Raw genomic sequence first — 18,902 nt, 5'->3', positions numbered from 1 at the left:
CAAAAGCATTCTCAAGAAGCAAGAAGAAGCAAGACGACATTTTTTATTTTGAAAAAAAATGTGATTTTTTTTTTGTTTTGTTCACATAGGGTTTGTTTACTTGTTTAGTGCTTTTATGAAATTGTTGCAGTTTCATCTCTAAGTAAGTTATGATAAGATTTTTTAATATATGTGAAATGAAGTTCTTGTGCATTCGTATTTTATAATTATTTTTTAATTTCTGTTTGCCTCAAGGCACTCTCCACTGAAAATAACATTATTTCTTTTTTTATTTTAATTATTTGGTCCATTTTATGTGGAAAAAAATACATTCTCAAGGATAATTTGTGTTATAGAGAGGGATGAGGACATTCACATGGAAGAAATCTCTCAATATTTGAGGTTGGTGAATCCAGTCTTTTCAGAAAAGCTCAATCAAGTGTCCTCCTGAGCTAAATGGACAACATTCATATATAGGACTGGAGGGGATGATGTGAGAGGTGGAGGAGGGCAGAGAATGGGGTGAACAGTTTGCTCCAGTGAGATCCTTGGTAGGTCCGATCCAGCCATCTGTTCAAACATCTCATGAAAAGAGCCAACTGTCCTTGCGCTGAGTGCTGAATTGATCTCCAGCTCACTAGATATTCTGAGGTAGGCCATGTCTGGAAAAGTGGAAAATGACTCATTGAGAAGAATTTCCCATCAGCCTCATCTACCTGGCGTCTCTCAAGGCATTTTTTTTTCCACATGAGCAGTAGATTAAGTTCTGATATGAGCTTTGTGGTTTGTGGGTCCCTGAACATCTCAGCTGGTTTTGTTATCTGTTGTTTGTTCAGTGGATGTCAGGGAGGTCAGGCACATGTCAGTGGTTGTTGAATCTGGATGCTAACCTCCTCCTTTTATTCCATCATTATAGTTTTATGTCCCACTCGCTCTCAGGGCTGCATATCTTTCTTCCCATCATCTTTCTTTCCTGTTATTTGTCTCTACTCTGAATAGTTATGCCTTTAAAAAGGGGTTAATGGTGTAAGTAATTAGCTGCTGAGAATTGACACAAAGGTCACACAGGTGACCCTAATTCAATTCAGCCTCTTCTTTTGCTTTCAGCATTCCGTGTGAATTGCCATTGTTAATAGACTGGCATTTCTCTACTTTACTTTTACTAAAAATGGAACCATTTTTCTTTTGTTCTCTTTGTTAGCGTGGTCATGTTTTGGGTTCAAAACTGCCCTTTTTAAAATGGCAAATCAGTATTTTTTTGGTCATCAGCTCCCAGTTTAAATTTCCAAAATGATGAAAAAACCTCCTACATCCTTGGTCAAGAATTTTATTCAATAGTTTTTGTAATTTTCAAGTGCATCTTTTTTTGTCTGTTTTCTGTTATTTTCATTCAGAATGGGCTTAAGTAGTTACTCAGCAAACAACTGAAGGTCACAATAAAATGTATGTATTTACCTTCCAACTCTCTCTCTCTGTCTCTCTCCCTTTTTTATCTACCAGTTACATAGAAAACCAAACAGGCCTGGAGAATATAACAGAATTTGATCTTGTTAACTACAGAGAGCTGAAGAACCTGTAAGTAATGCTTTTCTCACAATTTACTTTACGACAAAGATGCACGTTGCAAAATGTCATTCCATGCAATTGATCATTGACCAAGTCCCCCTCCTTTACTTACTGCTTCATACGCTTGTCAACCTTGACAACAGATTTAATACTCAACAGACATCAGTGGGGTCGGCCACTGATGCTGTGTTATAAGGCCTGGCTAACAGTAGCCATTCCAGTTCATCCAAAAACTGTTGGATGAGGTTGAGATCTGGGCTCTGTGCAGACCAGTCAAGTTCTCCGACACAAAAACACTAAGAGATAATAGAGAACAGGTTATTCCACAAAGCTGGAAGCACACTATTGTCAAAACTATCATTGTATCCTGTAGCATTAAGACTTGCTTAAATTGAAAGTCCACAAAATGTATGTGTATAGGGTGTGCACATACTTTTCACCACAAAAAGTATCTGAGAGTGGTTGGACTAAACAACTCTCATGACCTCTGTTGCACACCAGCAGAGAGAAACTGAATTTATGGGAGATGATAAAAGTTCCTTAGATTTATATTTAACTTTTATCTGAAACATTAAGCCAAATAATCGATTAGTTGATTAACAGAAAACTAATCTGTGAATATTGTTATAGCAGATAATCATTTAGGTTGGAGGAGGGAAAAATGCCATAAATTCAGCGCTTCCTATGAAAGTAAATTGAATTTTGGCTTTTAGACTCTTACAGTTAACAGTTACCTCATTAATAACCTGCAGATGAATCTGTAAAAAAGTAGTTCAGCCTCTGCTTTTTATCTCTCATGCAAGTTTCAGTGTTTCTAAATATCCAAAGGTTTTATCTGTTTTTATCTGTGTTTCTGTTTTGGTGTTTATTGTGCTCTCTCTCCCTCTCCAGCACGGTCACATCATGTAAGCTGAGGCTCATCTCTGCCAACGCCTTCCAATTCAACCTCAAGCTCCAGTATGTGTAAGTGTCCTTGTCGATACGAGAGGATTGTCTTCCCTATGTCATGTTTTGACCCGTGTGTTGGTCTGCCTGTTTGTCGCTGTCAGTCATTGCTCAGCCGACCCTTTAACACTGCACGTGTCACATGGGGTGAGAGGTACATTTCTCAAAATCACAGTGACTAAGTCGCTTGTTCAAACAGGTGTGTTAATCATCCACAGATGTGGGAAATTTGTGAGTAAGATAGTGAAACTACTTGTAATAATTTTGCTAGATGGATGAGATAGATTGGATTGTTTGAGTGTAGTTGTTGAAAATATAACATTCTTCCAAGCATCTGTCTGATGTAGGATAAATGCAAAGAGGTTTAGACGAGTATATTATTGTACTATACAGCCTGATCTAAGGATTTGCTCTCATCCAATAGACTAAATGGCTAACAATTAATGGATGAACTAACCTGCAGATTAATCAGTGGTGAAAATAAGCTTTAGTCGCCAACCTAAAGTCAATTAATTCTGACAAAGAAACAACCCTCAGCCATATAGAAAACATACTACTAAGCAGCCTGGTAGTTAAATTGCAACCTTTTCACTTCTGTTGCTAAAGTTACATCATGTCAGTTCTTTGAGTTGTTACATCTCTGAACACTTTGGCGACATGATCCAGGCCCAACAATGAATAATAATATGAGGACTTATCGACTGGAACCATCAAATCTGCCTATTCATCAGCAGCTGACCCTTATCGTCACCATCTTGTCCTCATCGTTTTACTGAGCGTGTGCGACATGTCTGATGTTGTTTATCTGAAAGACAAGCGGGCTTCGAGGACCAGAGATGAGGAGGTGGCAGCGGTGAGATAGGCGGGGTGGGCTCGAGAAATTGGAGAAGACATCCACCAGCCACCCTTTACTCGCTCACTTTGGCGGATTATCGACAACTGATGCATAATAAATACACTCCACTAAGGGTCCATTATCACTTAATCAATATTTCACTGTGGAAGGAGAGGGTGGGCTGGGGCTGAGTGGAGTATAGGGGCTTCTGTGTGACAGATGATTTGAGCTTAAGAGGGACTGACTATAACCAAACCATCATCCTCTCCTCTCCTTGTGCTCTCATCTTCATCCTCAAACCTCCTGGAACTCAATCACCTTTCATAAAAATGTATTCAGGTGTTTAGAATGGCTAAAGGAGAATGATCTGCTATTCCCGGCTCTGCTCTCCCCCTGTGGACTTGGGAGGAATTGAGCTGGTAATGGATAAGCCCCAATGGCTAACCCATCTGACATGAACTTTTGGGAGCAAGGAAAACAAATAATTGAACCCTTGGCCCTGCCTGAGTGAATATGTATTGGCTTCCATGTGCATGCTCCCCAGTGTGGCTTTTTGTCATCTTCTGAGGGAGGGTTATTTACAGCCTGGCTTCTTGGCTGTCTGAGGATCATTTGAGAGCCACTGTGATGATATTTTAGTGGCCTGAGAGGATTGACAAAAGGATATGCAGCAGTCATCTGTCATAGCATTATTACAATAGCCTGACATACATCATTTTGGATGTAGGCTTAATCACTGTATTTGTGTTAAAATTCTTTGAAATGTAGTTGAGAAGTAAGCAGAACTAAAAGCATATTCACATCACAGTGGGAAAATGGTCTCATGCTGCATTTTCAGCCTTGGTTGGCACAGTATTTTCCACTTTTGAAGTCACCAGTGGTGCTGAATTGAATGGTGCCACCTTAGCTACAATTATAATGTCGTTAGCAGTAGATCATGTGTCAGAGACTCAAACTGCTTTTTTGTAACAAACCTGGTCGCTGCATCTTTGTGCTGATATTGTGCCAAGTGAAAATATTTTTTGTCCAGTCTCAATACGAGTTGAATTTTTTATTCTGGAAATTTAGAAACACCGGTAATTCGTTTTTTGACATATTTCAAATCAAACAGTAGTCACCACTGCGACTGGCTGAGCCCACAGAGGTCTGTGCACCTCAGGTAAAAGTTCAACAAATTTGAACAAAGTGCAGCTGAGTCTGATGGGAATGCCATCAGCAAGTATATGGTCATAAACCAAAGTATTAAATAAATCAAAATTTTGACCTGATGAAACCATGATTGTCTGTACCTAACGTGATGACACTGCAACACAACCAATGGCTTTCAAGATGTTTTACCAAAAACCAGAAAGCCAGAGAATGTCAATCTGCTGTTGGCACTATGGGAATTGTTAGGGGATTGTTAAAGTCAGGGGGGGTTCATCAGCAGGGGACCATGAATGTTCATGCAAATTTTCATGACCATCCATCCAATAGTTGTTGAGATATTTTAGTCTAAATAAAAGTAATCAATTTACTGACATGTATTTCCACCCTTAGACCCATGCTGTTAAATTGACTAAAAACCCACAGCAGGTAGTGTCTCTGTGGTTTTATCAGTGCACTGTATCAAAAAAAGTTACATACCTACAATAAAAGACAATCTTTATTTCCCCGAAATGCAGTTCTGTGAAGTATTTCAGTCTGTGTAGATGAGCTGCGTCCTTCCTCCGAGAAGTGTTTGTGACTCTGGACTAATCACCTAATGTACTGAACACTAAGCAAACACTGAGAGTTGTGCTGGAGGTGTTTGTGAATGTGGCTCCTGGCTGGTGTGAAATACTTGCCAAGGTAATTGATCAGAACCCATTTGGATGCATTAACGTTTTCCACTGAGAGTAATTCAAAGCAGGTAAGCATTGTTTTTAAAGTGAAGCAATCACATCACAGCATGACTCAACTGCAGAACAGGACTAGATTATAAAAATGAAAAGAACATTTTTACTAGAATTTTCCCTTTATTTAGGCTTTTTTCCCTGAAACATTTGAGCAGATGGCAAGATTGCAAATCTCATTTCACCTACACTGCCATGGTACTGTTACCTTGTTGTGTATATGTGGTAGCAAATCAACAGATTCCAACAGATCTTGTGTTTTAAGGTGGTTATTTCCTCTCATGTATAAACTGATGTTTGTGCTGTTTGTAAAATCCAGAGTAAAGGTATCTCATGTGAAAGCTTTCACAAACTAGGTACCAAATAAATGAAATTAAAGCTGTGCTACATATAGCGACAGAGAAGCAAAGTGCATGTTGTTGATAATATATGTCCTCTCTCTGTTTCACAGAAACCTGGCATCAAACTCTCTCGAACACATCTCCTGGAGGGTGTTTCATTTTCTACCTTTGCTCAACCTGTGAGTCACTTTAAACTGAGGATGAGGATAGTCTCATTCATGTAGATTCCTTTTAGGCAACTGTAAGGGAGAGAATACTCTTACTGATTATATCAAGAGAAATGGAGGCAAAAAAGTCATAAGCATCAGACAAAGTTGAAGGAGGTCTGCAGCTTGTCGACTCTGAGAAAATGTGTCCATCAGTGCAGGCCTCACAAGATAAACCTTTACAGACATTTCTGGTTAGTCCCATTTGTGTTCTCAGCACTCTGTACAGTATGTTACTCAGTGATTTGGTCTTCTAGTGTTCCCAATGCAAAACACAGAAGTATAATAAATAATAAAAAATCCAAGCAGTATTTGTTCCACCGATAATAAAGAATCAAATGCATCTTAAAAAATCCAAAGTGTGTTTCCATCCACCTGATTTTATGTGCATTTTCAATTTGCGCATAAAAAAGAGAAAGAAACATTTTTTACAAAAAAGTGAGAGAAGTGAGTAAAAGTATATCCTTCTGCAATGGGGAATCAGAGCCACTAAGCACCCAATTCTTAATATTCACATACATATTGGTTTTAATTAGTGAAACATGTCAAAATTAACACAAGGATAAAGGATTTATTTGAGATTCTGTTTTGCCAATAGAAAAGTTTTTGTGCTCTGAACAGATGTTATTATGTGCTGCTTCTTTAAAGTACAAAGATTGCAGGTAAAATACAAAAGAAGTGATGTAGAAATACAAATATTTTTAAGGTCAGCTTCATAATATATCTTTGTATCTCTCATGCTGTTGTGCCCTCACCACACTTAAATCAAGGTTAATTCACAAGTTAACTTATTTAGAAATTATTATTTTTGCAGATTGATTGATAGTGCTCTTTTCAGTGCACTTTTTTTATAGGCTATGGTTCATAAAGTTTTTGAAAGCTCAACCTCTTACATAAAGAGAGTATGTTTCATAATAAATAAACTCATGCATGAGTTTCTCCGCAGAAATTTTACTTCTAATGTAGAAATTCTTGTCTTTCTTGTGCTTTCTCATCAGAAAAATTGATATAAAAGAGAGAAAAACCTGACCTGTTTTTTTCCCCTCCTTTTTTCGCCTTTTCCTTTTTTTTTTTTCTCCTCAGGGTTTTGAGGGACAACCCTCTCATCTGCTCATGTGACCACTACTGGCTACAGCAGTGGCAGCGTAATGACCGCGGTGACCTGGACAACCAGATGTTGTCCTGTTTCTCAGACAACGAGGAAATACCCCTCAACTCTTTGGTGTTAGATAACTGCAGTGAGTTTGAGTTTCGTTTTGATATCAGTCATATATTGTTATTAGGAATGCATATTTACTGTAAGATGTAAGTGATAATCAAATCTCATGAAGATAAATAAGTTTTAAGCCCAGTCTACTAAAAGATATATTTATTTCTCGCTGTCAAAATAATTTACAGCACTGTGTGAAAGGTTCAGACACTAAAGGTAAAGTGAGGATGATTTCAAATGTTTTTTCATTTATCAGTTAACTTTATATAAAGTGCAGTAAAAAGAAAAAAAACATAATTTTTCAAGGAACTTGGCAGCTGCAGTAGGTCGTTCTAAGCATCTTGGAGAAATCGCCACAACTTTAGGCTGTCTCAGTGTTTTCTGTCTCTTCATGTAATCCATGATGTTGTCATCAGGGCTCTGTGGGGGGCAGACCATCCTTCCAGTCTCTGAGGATAGTTCTCTATGAGTGTTTCTTTACCTGATGGTACTGCATGATGGATAAAAATCTAAACATCCTAAGTGCCTAAAACTTTTGCACAGGGCTGTGATGCTGAAAGGCAGTTTTCACTTTACGTGTGGTGTGAAAACTCAAACCCTCCAGTGTACATACAGTGAGAATATGAAGAATATGCATATGAAAATAATTTGCATATTCATATATTGTGGATTTTTTTTCTGTGAGGGAGGAGAGCATGTCTGGAGGGGATCTGCAAATATTTTATGATAAAGTTTGCGACATGTTTTTGTCTTTATCATGCTGTGTAATTAATATTTGAAATGATGCAGCTTCATCCAGTTAGCTTGAAAAGGAAAAACAAAAATGTTGTTTCTATCGTGTGTTATTAATGCCCCCAACAAGCAGGTGCAGTGAAATGTAGGGAAGAAATTGGCTCAGCATTGTTTCCTTAATCGCATACAGTAGGAACATCTTGTTGCCAGGAAACATATGAGAGAGTTTTTGGCCCTGTGCTGTTTCTCTGAACTGCTAGAAAAGCTCAGCTCAGTTTTACCATCTCATTAGGGACCTGTGCTTCTTCTTCTGTTGCTCTCAGGTCTGCCTGTGGTGTCTATTGTCTACTCTCAGTACAAGATTCAAGAAGGAGGCAACCTGACATTTGAGTGTCATGTGACAGGAAGTCCTACTCCCAGCGTGAGATGGCAAACTGAGGGGCTCAGCTCTCCATTCCTTACCCAGGTAATGAGTTTTTTTTTTTCAGTATATGTGCTGTATATGTTGTACAGATATCGACAATAAAAAGATCAAGTTTGTAAAAACATTTCCAACGATGATATATAGGGAAGCCAACATAATATCCAATATTATCAAATAATGGATCAAGCTTCATCACATCACCTGGTTGTTACAGTCATATATATTTTTATAGGATAATGTCACAACTTAGGGGCTCAGCAGCCTTGGCCCAACTAAGTGAAATGAATTGACAAAGACTGGCCAATCACAGTCTAACATCAGTCACCTCCGACCGGGGTCCAACAGCCATATTGGTGTGCAACTCTCATTCAGTTGTTTGGTATTTTCTTCATTTTCAGGCTGGTTTTGTGGAATTTGAGCTAATCATGGTTGAATGTTGTGTCTGGAGAAAGTGTAACATGGATATTCAAGCATGTTAATCATTTACTGGCTCTTCTATGCTACACTAGCTCTCAAATGTATACACATGCTTTTGCTTTTTAATAGTTTTAACAGAATAAAAACCTCTTCTGTTTTAATTTGCAGGTGATGCTGTGGTTCACTTTTACACTGTGACCTGTGGCTTTAGCTTTTATCTTTATCTTTTTTCATCATTTTAGTTTTTATTGAAAGTTTTTCTTTTATATAATTGTAGAACCAACTAATGCAATTAAATACAAATACCAAAATAAGGGAGTTACATTCTTAGCAATCTGTCCATGTTCCTATTTTCTTTTGCTTAATCAGGATTTTCCTGTGTTCTTTGTCACTGTTCTGTCTTGTATGTTGTTCATTTCATCGTTATCTTTATCTTTTTAACACGTTTTTGCTGCTGACATAGTTTGGCATCCTGGATATATCCCTTAAACACATACTGTAGACACCTCTGTCTTCTCTCTGAAATTGCTTTTTCATTTTTCCAAAAATTGGATAATATTTCTTGAGGGAGTGCTGTGAAAGCACCATAGTAGCTCTGACCCTAGAAACAAAGGAGCAAGGCTTAGCAAAGTGTCAATTTACAAGTTATTTTATTCAGTCCACAGCACTTAACCTCTTAATTTTTCAAGACATGTTCTTCACAGTAGTTTGGGCTAAAAGCCACAGATGGGCTTTGGAAGTCCAAAAGTATTGATGCCTTCTGTAATCTATTGATCTACAGTAGAGTAAATTGGATCCCACTTCATCCCTCTTACCTGTATACCTCTAAGTGATCCAGCAGTAGCTGTGCAGTTGTGACCCGGGTGCATTAACCTCCTCTGCTCTTTGTGTGCGCTGTCGGCTGCTGCAGGAGAGAATCTGGGGCTCCACATTAGAGCTGGTCCTTCATCTCAGCAACGTTTCCTCCAAAGACAACCTGCGCAATCTCACCTGTGAGGCAGAGAACCAAGCTGGGCCCAGGGAGGAGATGGTGCAATTGGACATTGAGTGTAAGTGCCTGCAAAATAAAACCACACTCCTGAGAGCTCACAGGCTCAATACAAGTCGTCAGGCTTAATGGAGGTTAGGGCGAGAGCACACTGGGGCCATTTTTCTCGTGCAGGCAGGGTGGACAGCCAGAGAAAAGAAAAATGCACTGCACTGATTTCTTCTAAATACCCCTTCTACAAATATGAGTATGTACCCACCATGCTTCTAATGGAGCTCTCTGTCATCTGCCACTCACTCTGGCAACTGGTGAAAAGTGTTGAAATAATATGAGTGAAGTGCTGCAGGTATGGCTTGCCATTTAATGCAGGGATACAATGAGGGGACAAAGGGAAGTGAACTTACCTCTCCTTGCTCTTAAAGAACTCCTTCACCTCTGTACTTCTAAATTACGCTTGCAGCTTGACCCAGGAGGTTTACTGTTGTTTTCTCTTTTCAGATGCATTAGTGCATCTGGAAGTTGAGGAATACTGAGGAATGACAGCACCCAGTGGTCCCACAGAAAATACAGTCAGATGCATTAGTGATACATTACTGAAAATACTGGCCAAACAATATCGTATATCACCAACTCAGTGACACTCATTAGAAAATAAAGCCAAAAAGAGCGAAGGCGCCGATCAGCTGAAGCCAAATGCACGAGCATCAAGGGACAGATAATGAACATCAGGAAAATGGGGCTGATAACCCGTGTGAATATCTGATTTGAGCCTGTGCTAATGGACTTTTCCCTCCTACTCCGGAAAACCGCTTCATCCACAGTGATTGGCATTCTGTAAATGCGTTAGTGCAGCTAATCTATCAACATCAGCCCCCCTGGTGGACGGACACTCGTTAACCGCTAGCCCTTTAATTACTCTTAATTACCTCCCAGAACAGTGGGTGTTTACTGCTGAGTGGCTCTCTGTGCCATTGATTCATGGCACTCATGTAGCTTCCCTCTCATAAAAGAACCTTTCTGAATTGTGCTTTTTTGCAATGTCATTTTTTAACTTTAAAGTCTAAAGGTGAATTCAGAGAACACACTTCATCAGTATCCATCATCACAAAAGTTAATATTTTGCACACAAAGGCCTGGAACGATGTCAGGAATCATTTTGTATATTTGCCACATTTTTTTCAAAATGTTAATTGTCTAATGCTGCAATGAAGTGTGAGACCTGGCAGACTCATTAACCATAATTCTAGCCTTTCTTTTAACCCCCGCAGTGAAATAGCTTGTGTAAGATTAGTAGAGGTCGCTAATGGATGATTAGTTAAATGTGATAAATAGCACTAATTTTTACTCCGTATAACAGACTTTAGCCCTGAGTAAAGAGACAAATGCCTCAGTATCCCCCTTAGCACAGCACTTTCTGAGGCTGGGTCATGGGTTAAGAGCAGCAGAACAGCACGGGCAGAACGAGGGGTCTCTGCACTTGAGAGTCATATTCGATCTAAATGAGGCCATTTCCTGTAACTTCACGTCCAGCTGAGCTTCCAGGTAGCTTTTGTGGTCAGGGGCACGACGATGACCAGGATTCATTATTCATAACAGGTCAGCACAGGTTTGCAGTACAGATGGAGAACATTGATTAATGGAAACTCACATGGAACCTATGATCAAGGTGCACATGCAGCATAAAATCATGACATATAGGCATGTGCATTTATTTCAGCATCTCTGTAATTATTATTTTACTTCTTGGCAATTCTTCTTCTATTCTTTACAACTTTACAACTTTAAGGTACTTGCACTGAGTATTAGCCTTGAGTATTTCCATTTTACGCTGCTTTATTCTTCAGTTTTATTACATGTATCTGACAGCTACAGTTCATAGTTACTTTTCAGATTATAATTTCACATATACATATGATTCTGCATAATAAGCACTTTTACTTTAGATACTTTGGTACATTTTGTTGCTAGTACCCCATATTGCATTTAAACTTAAAGAAATTAATTGAATACTTCTTCCACCATTGGCAGTTGCATATTTACAATAACATGATGCAATACTTAAACATTTTGAAGCTTTATCATTTTATTGCCTTGAGTATGGCTGCAACTAACAATTATCAGTTAATCTGCTGATTTTCTCTTGTTTTGTTGATTAATCGTTTAGTCTCCACAATCTCAAAAATCATGAAAGAAATAGCCCACAATAACATCTTCAAAAACCCTATTTTTGTCATTCCAACCCCCAAATCTACATATATTTAATCAACAATTATATGAAATGGACAAAACCAGTTAATCCTTACATTAGAGAAGCAGGAAAGAGAGAAATTTGGAATTTGTGAACTGCAGTTGCAGCTCTAGCTTAGGGTTAGATGTGAAGAGATGTTAGGACAGAGACTGAAAACAGGAGGAAAAAGCAGGCTTAGCTGACTTTTCAGTTTGGAAATACAAAGTCTGTAGCAGTTTACCAGCTTGTGGCACCGCGTGTCGAGGAGGAAAGAGAGTTACAGTGTGCTGCTTCTCTAACCGCCCCCAAATCTGTCATCTCCCAACAGTTCCAGTCAAAATCCTTTTCCTGAGAGACGCTGTGCAGCAACATTTCTGGTGTTTCCCCTTTGCTGTGGACGGTAATCCTGAGCCAAGCTTCACCTGGCTGCACAATGGCAAACTACTGAACGAGACAGTCTATACATACACCCAGTTCATCACTGACTCATCTGACGGATCAGTTAAACACGGATGCCTCTTCCTCAACAAGCCCACACACCTCAACAATGGCCTCTACACTCTGATTGTGCAGAACAAACTGGGAAGGGATCAGGCCACCGCCATTGGGAATTTTATGGACAACCCTTTTGGGACCCTCGATCCTGACGGGGCCATTCCCGGTAAGCTCCTGATATTGTTTTGTAGCTTTGGGATGTTTTTCCGTGTGTGCCATAACAAAGGAGGAGGCCATTAGGGGGCAGCTGAAGGAGAAATTAATCTGAATATCTTATAACTTTAGTACTGCTTGGTCCAGTGTTGAAACACTTGGTTTTAAATGGCAACACTTTACTGTAAGGTCCACTACAACCTGCATCAAGTCTGTTTTTCAGAGTCATTCCTGATTAAATCTGATTCAGCTGCTGAGTGGGAAAAAGTTAATAACTACTCACTAATTACTAATTGCTTAATTATTAGCTTCTATATTTTGTCCCCTCAAATAAAATGGTGCATCACACTGTGAAGGTACCAGTGATCCTTCATTACAAAACTAACAAGGAGCATATGCGTTTTTACTAGAAAATTAGTTCCTTAAGAACAAACCAGAGTCCGTGGGATTCCCAAACACGATTTTAATCATCATATTCTGTGCACATACACATACACATACACATCAGTTGAATAAACAGCATGTGAACCAATGTGATAGTTTGTTAGCTTTTTAAACAAGTTTTCAAAACCTTGAACTATTCCTTTAATACATCACTTAGTGCGTTGACTCTGAGAATAATAACAACTGTGCCAGTTTTCAGTATTAATCAGCTATAATATAAAAGTTCTTCAGCAAGTCAGTTGAATTGGGAAAACTGTGAAAGTTTAACCGGCAGCATCAAGATTTCTTTGAGACAACAGGCTTTGAGTCAAAACAATTGTTTTGAATCAGACGTTAACATAATGCTTGAGAGCAGAAAGGTATGATGGAAATCTTGTGAGCTGGTGAACTCACGATGAAAGAGATTTCAGGAGACTTAAGTCTTAAGCAGAAGCATTAAAGCTTGATTGATCAAAAGAATAACAGGTAACACAATGATGACACAAAATAGATGAGAGTATTTTATTAATCCCAAAGGGAGATTACACTGTTGTGGCAACCAAGTTACATAAATCACAAAACCCGCCAGATAGGTAAGAAACAGTGTGATTATGAAGCCAAATTAACATGCAGTACCTAATGTAGAAAACAAGATTAAATGGCTGAATATCCACAGTCCAGTGGTAGGCAGTCAGCTGGTCTTCATTGCCCAGGGTTTCATATTGAATTCTTAATAAGTTGCTTAACACAACCTTGAATAGCACAGGTTGCATCATGGGAACTGCTCGCTGTGTGTTCATAAAATTGTTTGTGCTCTCACTTCCCTCATGCCAGTCCACAATGTGAATCCAGGTAAGTCTCTGATTGATTTTGATTCTCCTAAACTTCTCACTGTGTCTCCTCAAAACTGCCTGATGTGAGATGTGTCTGTAATAAAAACATATTTCTACCCCCTCAGTTCCTACAAACAAATCAGTCATGGACGTCACAGAGAACTCAGAGAGTCGAGTGTTTGTGGTAAGTCATCATTCCCAATGCAACCGTAACAACCACTGTATCAATAATGCTACTGAGTGTAACTACAAATCTGCATGTCTTTGTACAGGTGTCTGTGGCTGTGGGTCTTGCTGTGTTTGCCTGCACCTTTCTCCTTATCATGGTTTTGGTTATTAACAGGTGTGGCCAGCATTCCAAGTTTGGTATTCACCGTAAGTTGGTTTTCACTTCTAAAGCTCAATTATTAACATGTCCTCCTAACTGTAAAAATGACAAGTTGGTGTTTTAGGAAGTCAGTGACCTGGCAAAGAAAAGCTAAACTAACTGGTTGTTCATTTTAAGCATAGAAACAAGAGAGTGGTATTTATGCATATTTGCAAAATGGTGAACTCTTCCTTAAAAGAATTTGTCCTTGAGTGTCCAAAACAGCTACAAGAGGACTTTTACACATTGGATAGTTTAGCAATTATTATGAAATATTCTTACCACTCTGTGTCTGAGATTTTTTATGTTTCTCCTGAAAATCTTTATATCCAGTCTTTTTAACTATCATCTTATCAAATACCCAGAAAGCTGTCTACAGACATTAGAGTTATATGAGATAAAAAACTATTCAGGCAAATATCTGGGCCACATATTTGTGTTTCTTCTTGTAAAATACTTGCTTGAGTTACATGCTGTAACTATTTCTAAACTATTTCAAATTCTCTAACTTTGGACAGAGCCAGGCTTCCTGTTTCCCTGTGCTTTCAATCTTTATGCTAAGCTAAGACATGACATTGGTATCAACCCTCTCATCTAACTCTCAACAAGAAAACAAATAAGAATATTTCCTAAAATGTCAAACTATTCCTTTAACATGTCAGTCTTGTACAGACTCCCACAAGTTTCATCTATAGCATTATGATTTCTTTGACATGACAGGTTTGGAGTCAAAATAAGTTTTTGAGAAAGCCATTATTGCAGACAGCTGATGCAAGTATCTGGCATATAATTCAACTTCCATATCTGTCAGTTGCTGTACTTGTGTCTTTAGCCCAGTAGATGACACAGTCTCAGACCAGACTCATATCTGAAAACAAGCACATCTGAACAGGAATGAGCCATAATCAAACGTTCTGCCAAATTACTACTTCAAGTCACAGATGGTTCTGTCAGGATCTCAGAAGGCAACGCACAGGAGAGACTGGCTAATATAGGATTTCCACTGAGCTGTAACTTTGCACACAGGCAGCCGCTGTGTCGGCCGGGCTAAAGTGCCTTAATTACTGCATGAGAACAGCAGCAGAAACCTCCCTTGGCCACTGCCACGTGGTGAGGGCCATTAAAGAAGATGGATGGATGGATGGATGAATGAATGAAGGAACAGTTAGACGTGATATAGCTCCATTCTGACCCCACCCCCCAACACATACACACACATACATCTACCCTTTTTACTCTCAAAGTGCCTAAGTGGGCCTGATTGCCTAAGTGGACCCTGCTCCCTGTTTCCTTCTCTCCATTGCCTCTATGCTCTCTCTTTGTTGTTCCATTTTCTACTGTGTTGTACTCTGGGGGTTCTGTGGTTTGCCTTGCTGAGTGGGGTTTTACAATTTGGGCCCCACTTGTTTGGCTTTTAATACGCACTGTAGTCCGGGGTTGCTACCCATTCAAGCTTCCTATAGGGTCATTTTTTCAGTTCAATGTAGCCTGATTGCTACATGGTTGATGATGGTGATTATTAGAGCTTGTCATCATCTGTCACCATGGTACCAACAAATGTGCAACTAAGTTGATGGTGGAGAGCGTCGATTCTTCGAAGGAGAAAAATGGGTTCTGAATTACTTCTTTTGAAGGCCACTGCAATCACAAATGGTTGGAGACTGATTAGGTGTTACATATCATTCAGTTTTGCTTGTTTGCATCCCCCCCGCCCCCTGTTTCATTAGGTTCATCAGTTTTGGGTACAGAGGATGACCTGGCTGTGTCGCTTCGTTTCATGAACTTCGGAACCAGCCCGCCTTCCTCAGATGAAGACTCTGGTTTATCCAGCTTTGTCGAGAATCCACAGTACTTCTGCGGCATCATCAAGGATAAAGACATGTGTGAGTCCCATTTCTTGTGGTTATTTGTTTAGTAATTTCTGTAATATTTCAAATTTCCCAGCTGTTATGGTCACTACTGCATTTAAGTGGTAAAATCTAGAACAAGTATGATACACTTTTACTGTCCTGTCGGATGTTTTCACCCGTATTTTCAAACCCTCTCTGTATTTTCTGATCAGGTGTCCAGCACATTAAGCGGCAGGACATTGTGTTGAAGTGGGAGCTGGGTGAAGGAGCGTTTGGCAAAGTCTATCTGGCAGAGTGTGCCAACCTGAGCCCCGACAGCGACAAGATGCTGGTCGCCATCAAGGCGAGTAATTCTTCCATTACTTCCACTGCACTGTTTCTAAAGCAGTCTCTCACTGTATGTATGTTCATTTCCTCTAAAGATTGTCAGCATTAGTGAAACCATGTCGGTCCAAGATTAAGGAGAGTTTTAAGTAGGAATACTGTTACTGTAGACTTCTTCTCAAGAATAGGTGAAAATAACATTTTATTGTTACAGCTACAATGAGGAACCTGAACTTTCAAAATAGCAGTCATATTTAAGTAGCACCCAGGTGCTCCTTTTCCAGTGTGAATTGATTGAAATTTTAAAGTATTTTACTTAAAAGGAGCAAAATTTTGAAGTCCTGTGTCGCTTGTTGTTTCTCATTCCTCCTCTCAGCTCTCCACTGTCTGCTTATAAAAGCAAAAATACTCAATAAATTAATACTTAAAAACATGCAGTCCTCAATAATGCAACTTGTTACTGCATCACGATGAGTAAAAGTAAGTACACAGCACTTATACTTTAGTCCTCTGTATGCTGAAATAACATCCTGTGGTTTCAGAGTGAGATGTCTCTGTTAAAGGACAGTCAGGTGGTTTAATACACAGCTCATGTTACAACAGGTTAATGCAAACCACAGCGAATAAAAACAAGATGATGAATCTTTATCATCCCATTAATCTGACATATGCTTTTATTGCAACACATCATCACTCACAAGCAGGGGCGTAACAAGCGATTCTGGGTCCTAGTTAACAAAAAAACTCATTTGAAACATACAAACCCACACAGTTGCCTGTTGCCTACTCTGTCACTGTTTGTTGCTTTTAATGCTGTTAATTTAAAGATGTTTAACTTTTCAACTTCAAGACCAATAACCAACATGTGCTGCAAAAAATGTTTGTAAGACTGGCAACTTTCTCAAACTCTAAGAGGCCTTTGCTATTTCTGTTATATGGTTTTATACTGTTGTACATGTGTGAGAAAAGCATGTTTATGTAAATGTATGATCTTTGTGTGGTTACAGACTCTGAAGGACGCCAACGAGTCAACCCGGCAGGACTTCCAGAGGGAGGCGGAGCTGCTGACTGTGCTCCAGCATCAGCATATTGTGCGATTCTACGGCGTCTGTACGGATGGGGAGCCGCTGGCCATGGTGTTCGAATACATGAGGCATGGAGACCTCAACCGCTTCCTTCGGTATGTAGTAAACCTGCTCATTAGGACCTTAGGGTTACGCTCTCTACAACTGTCCATCCCAGCTGAACAAAATGTTGAATCTTAATTACATGCAGGTGGTTTTTACAACATTTTGTTATATCATAATTCCAAACATTAGATTATGTTCCTCATCTCAATAACTCAGTAAAAGTTATATATGAAAAGCTGTAGCTTAGCTGTGCATTAAAGGGAACATATTCTCCTCTGATTATTTTCAATTGCCTATCACAGCATCACAGCAATCATAGTCCTTCTCCTTAGCAGGTGTTACTAAAAATATCAATGATGGTTCTGTGTTATTCTGATGCTCCAGTCAGCCATGACCAGCACGCACAATACCAGGACCCTGAAACTGAAGCAGTTAAATATAATTCAGGATTTGTTAATTAATCAATTCAGTTAATCAAATAATATGTAACAATTTAAATAATTGATAACCCTCTGGGTGTTTTAATTGCTGATACTTAAAACAGCTGATGAAAGTGAGAATCTCTGACAATCACATGGGTGACTACACTTCTCAAAGCTTCTGTACGCAGCAGCTTCTTTGTGCTTAAAAGTTAAACCTACTTAGCTGACCTCAGTGGACCGTGTGGTTCCAGTGGTCACTCAACATAGCAGGTGGATTTTGTGTGTTTAAACAGAGATTAATGGAAGTGTCTCTACTTGACTGTACAGACTATTTTTGATGTTCCTGCTTTTTCTCCATCTGTAGAGAATAACTTGTATTTTTGAACTTGGGCCCTTTTCCTCCATGTTTTGGGGTGTAAGTGATTGACAGGGACACACATCTTTGGAATCGGTGCAGTATTGATCAAGAACAGTGTAGCAGACAACCACGAAAAGCTGCTGCAGTGCAATCCACTGCTTGTTTTTACTGCCGACAGGCTCAGAGTGTCTGACAACACCTTTATTAAAGAGTATGATCCTTTTTGTTTTAGCCAGAAACATCACCATGTATCACTACCAGACTCCATTGACAAAAAACAGAAATTTTACCAAGCAGAACACGGGAGCTGCTGGAATACTGCTGTCTTGACCATTTTGATTTTGTTTGTGTTACTGTGTGCTACTTTTACTCATGTAAAGGATCTTAATCCTTTTTCCAACACTCAAAGTCAGGGTTAGCAGTATTGACCTAGATAATTATACGGTTTGATTACATTGCAGCAGCTGCTCGTGATGGCCAGGTACACCTTTCTTGCTCAGTACCAATTCCAAAGATTTTTGTCCCTATAAATCATTTACACCTAAAAACATGGGCCAATAAGGCTTGTGTTCTATAATACCAGAGTTATCCTTGAAAGTGTCCTATGTGTCTGGGAACCTAGAGACAGTCAGTGAATTAAAATTCACTGGAAATGTCTTTGTTTTCAAGTCAAAATAAAACGAATTGCCCATTTTTTTTGTTAAACTGATTCAACTCGTTAACTTGTTAATTTTTGTAATTACTTGTCTTTACTCCATGTTTTATCCTCCCTTTTCTTCCCCCTAGAGTTTACGTCATTCCAG

The 18,902-nt window shown here is 39.1% G+C and overlaps 1 protein-coding gene across 5 annotated transcripts in view; it reads left to right on the top strand.

Annotated features, from left to right (window-relative positions):
- Positions 1-18,902, top strand: part of ntrk1 (neurotrophic tyrosine kinase, receptor, type 1) — a 57,768-nt gene that overhangs the window by 30,472 nt on the left and 8,394 nt on the right. For 4 of the 5 annotated variants that reach the window (XM_018699911.2, XM_051076218.1, XM_051076217.1 and 1 more), the window contains 13 exons: positions 1,480-1,554; positions 2,437-2,508; positions 5,651-5,719; positions 6,830-6,984; positions 8,012-8,154; positions 9,440-9,578; positions 12,073-12,405; positions 13,650-13,667; positions 13,774-13,832; positions 13,921-14,023; positions 15,743-15,898; positions 16,078-16,208; positions 17,197-17,369. In XM_018699911.2, the coding sequence (XP_018555427.1) occupies positions 1,480-1,554; positions 2,437-2,508; positions 5,651-5,719; positions 6,830-6,984; positions 8,012-8,154; positions 9,440-9,578; positions 12,073-12,405; positions 13,650-13,667; positions 13,774-13,832; positions 13,921-14,023; positions 15,743-15,898; positions 16,078-16,208; positions 17,197-17,369 (1,626 nt within the window). The remainder of the gene's footprint in view (positions 1-1,479; positions 1,555-2,436; positions 2,509-5,650; positions 5,720-6,829; positions 6,985-8,011; positions 8,155-9,439; positions 9,579-12,072; positions 12,406-13,649; positions 13,668-13,773; positions 13,833-13,920; positions 14,024-15,742; positions 15,899-16,077; positions 16,209-17,196; positions 17,370-18,902) is intronic. The other variant, XM_051076219.1, reaches the window with a different exon arrangement.

Source organism: Lates calcarifer, linkage group LG15 (genome assembly GCF_001640805.2).
Source record: "Lates calcarifer isolate ASB-BC8 linkage group LG15, TLL_Latcal_v3, whole genome shotgun sequence".
Lineage (NCBI taxonomy): Eukaryota > Metazoa > Chordata > Actinopteri > Centropomidae > Lates > Lates calcarifer.
The sequence above is the reverse complement of the archived record's forward strand: the minus strand, read 5'-3'. Positions and strand labels throughout refer to the sequence as shown.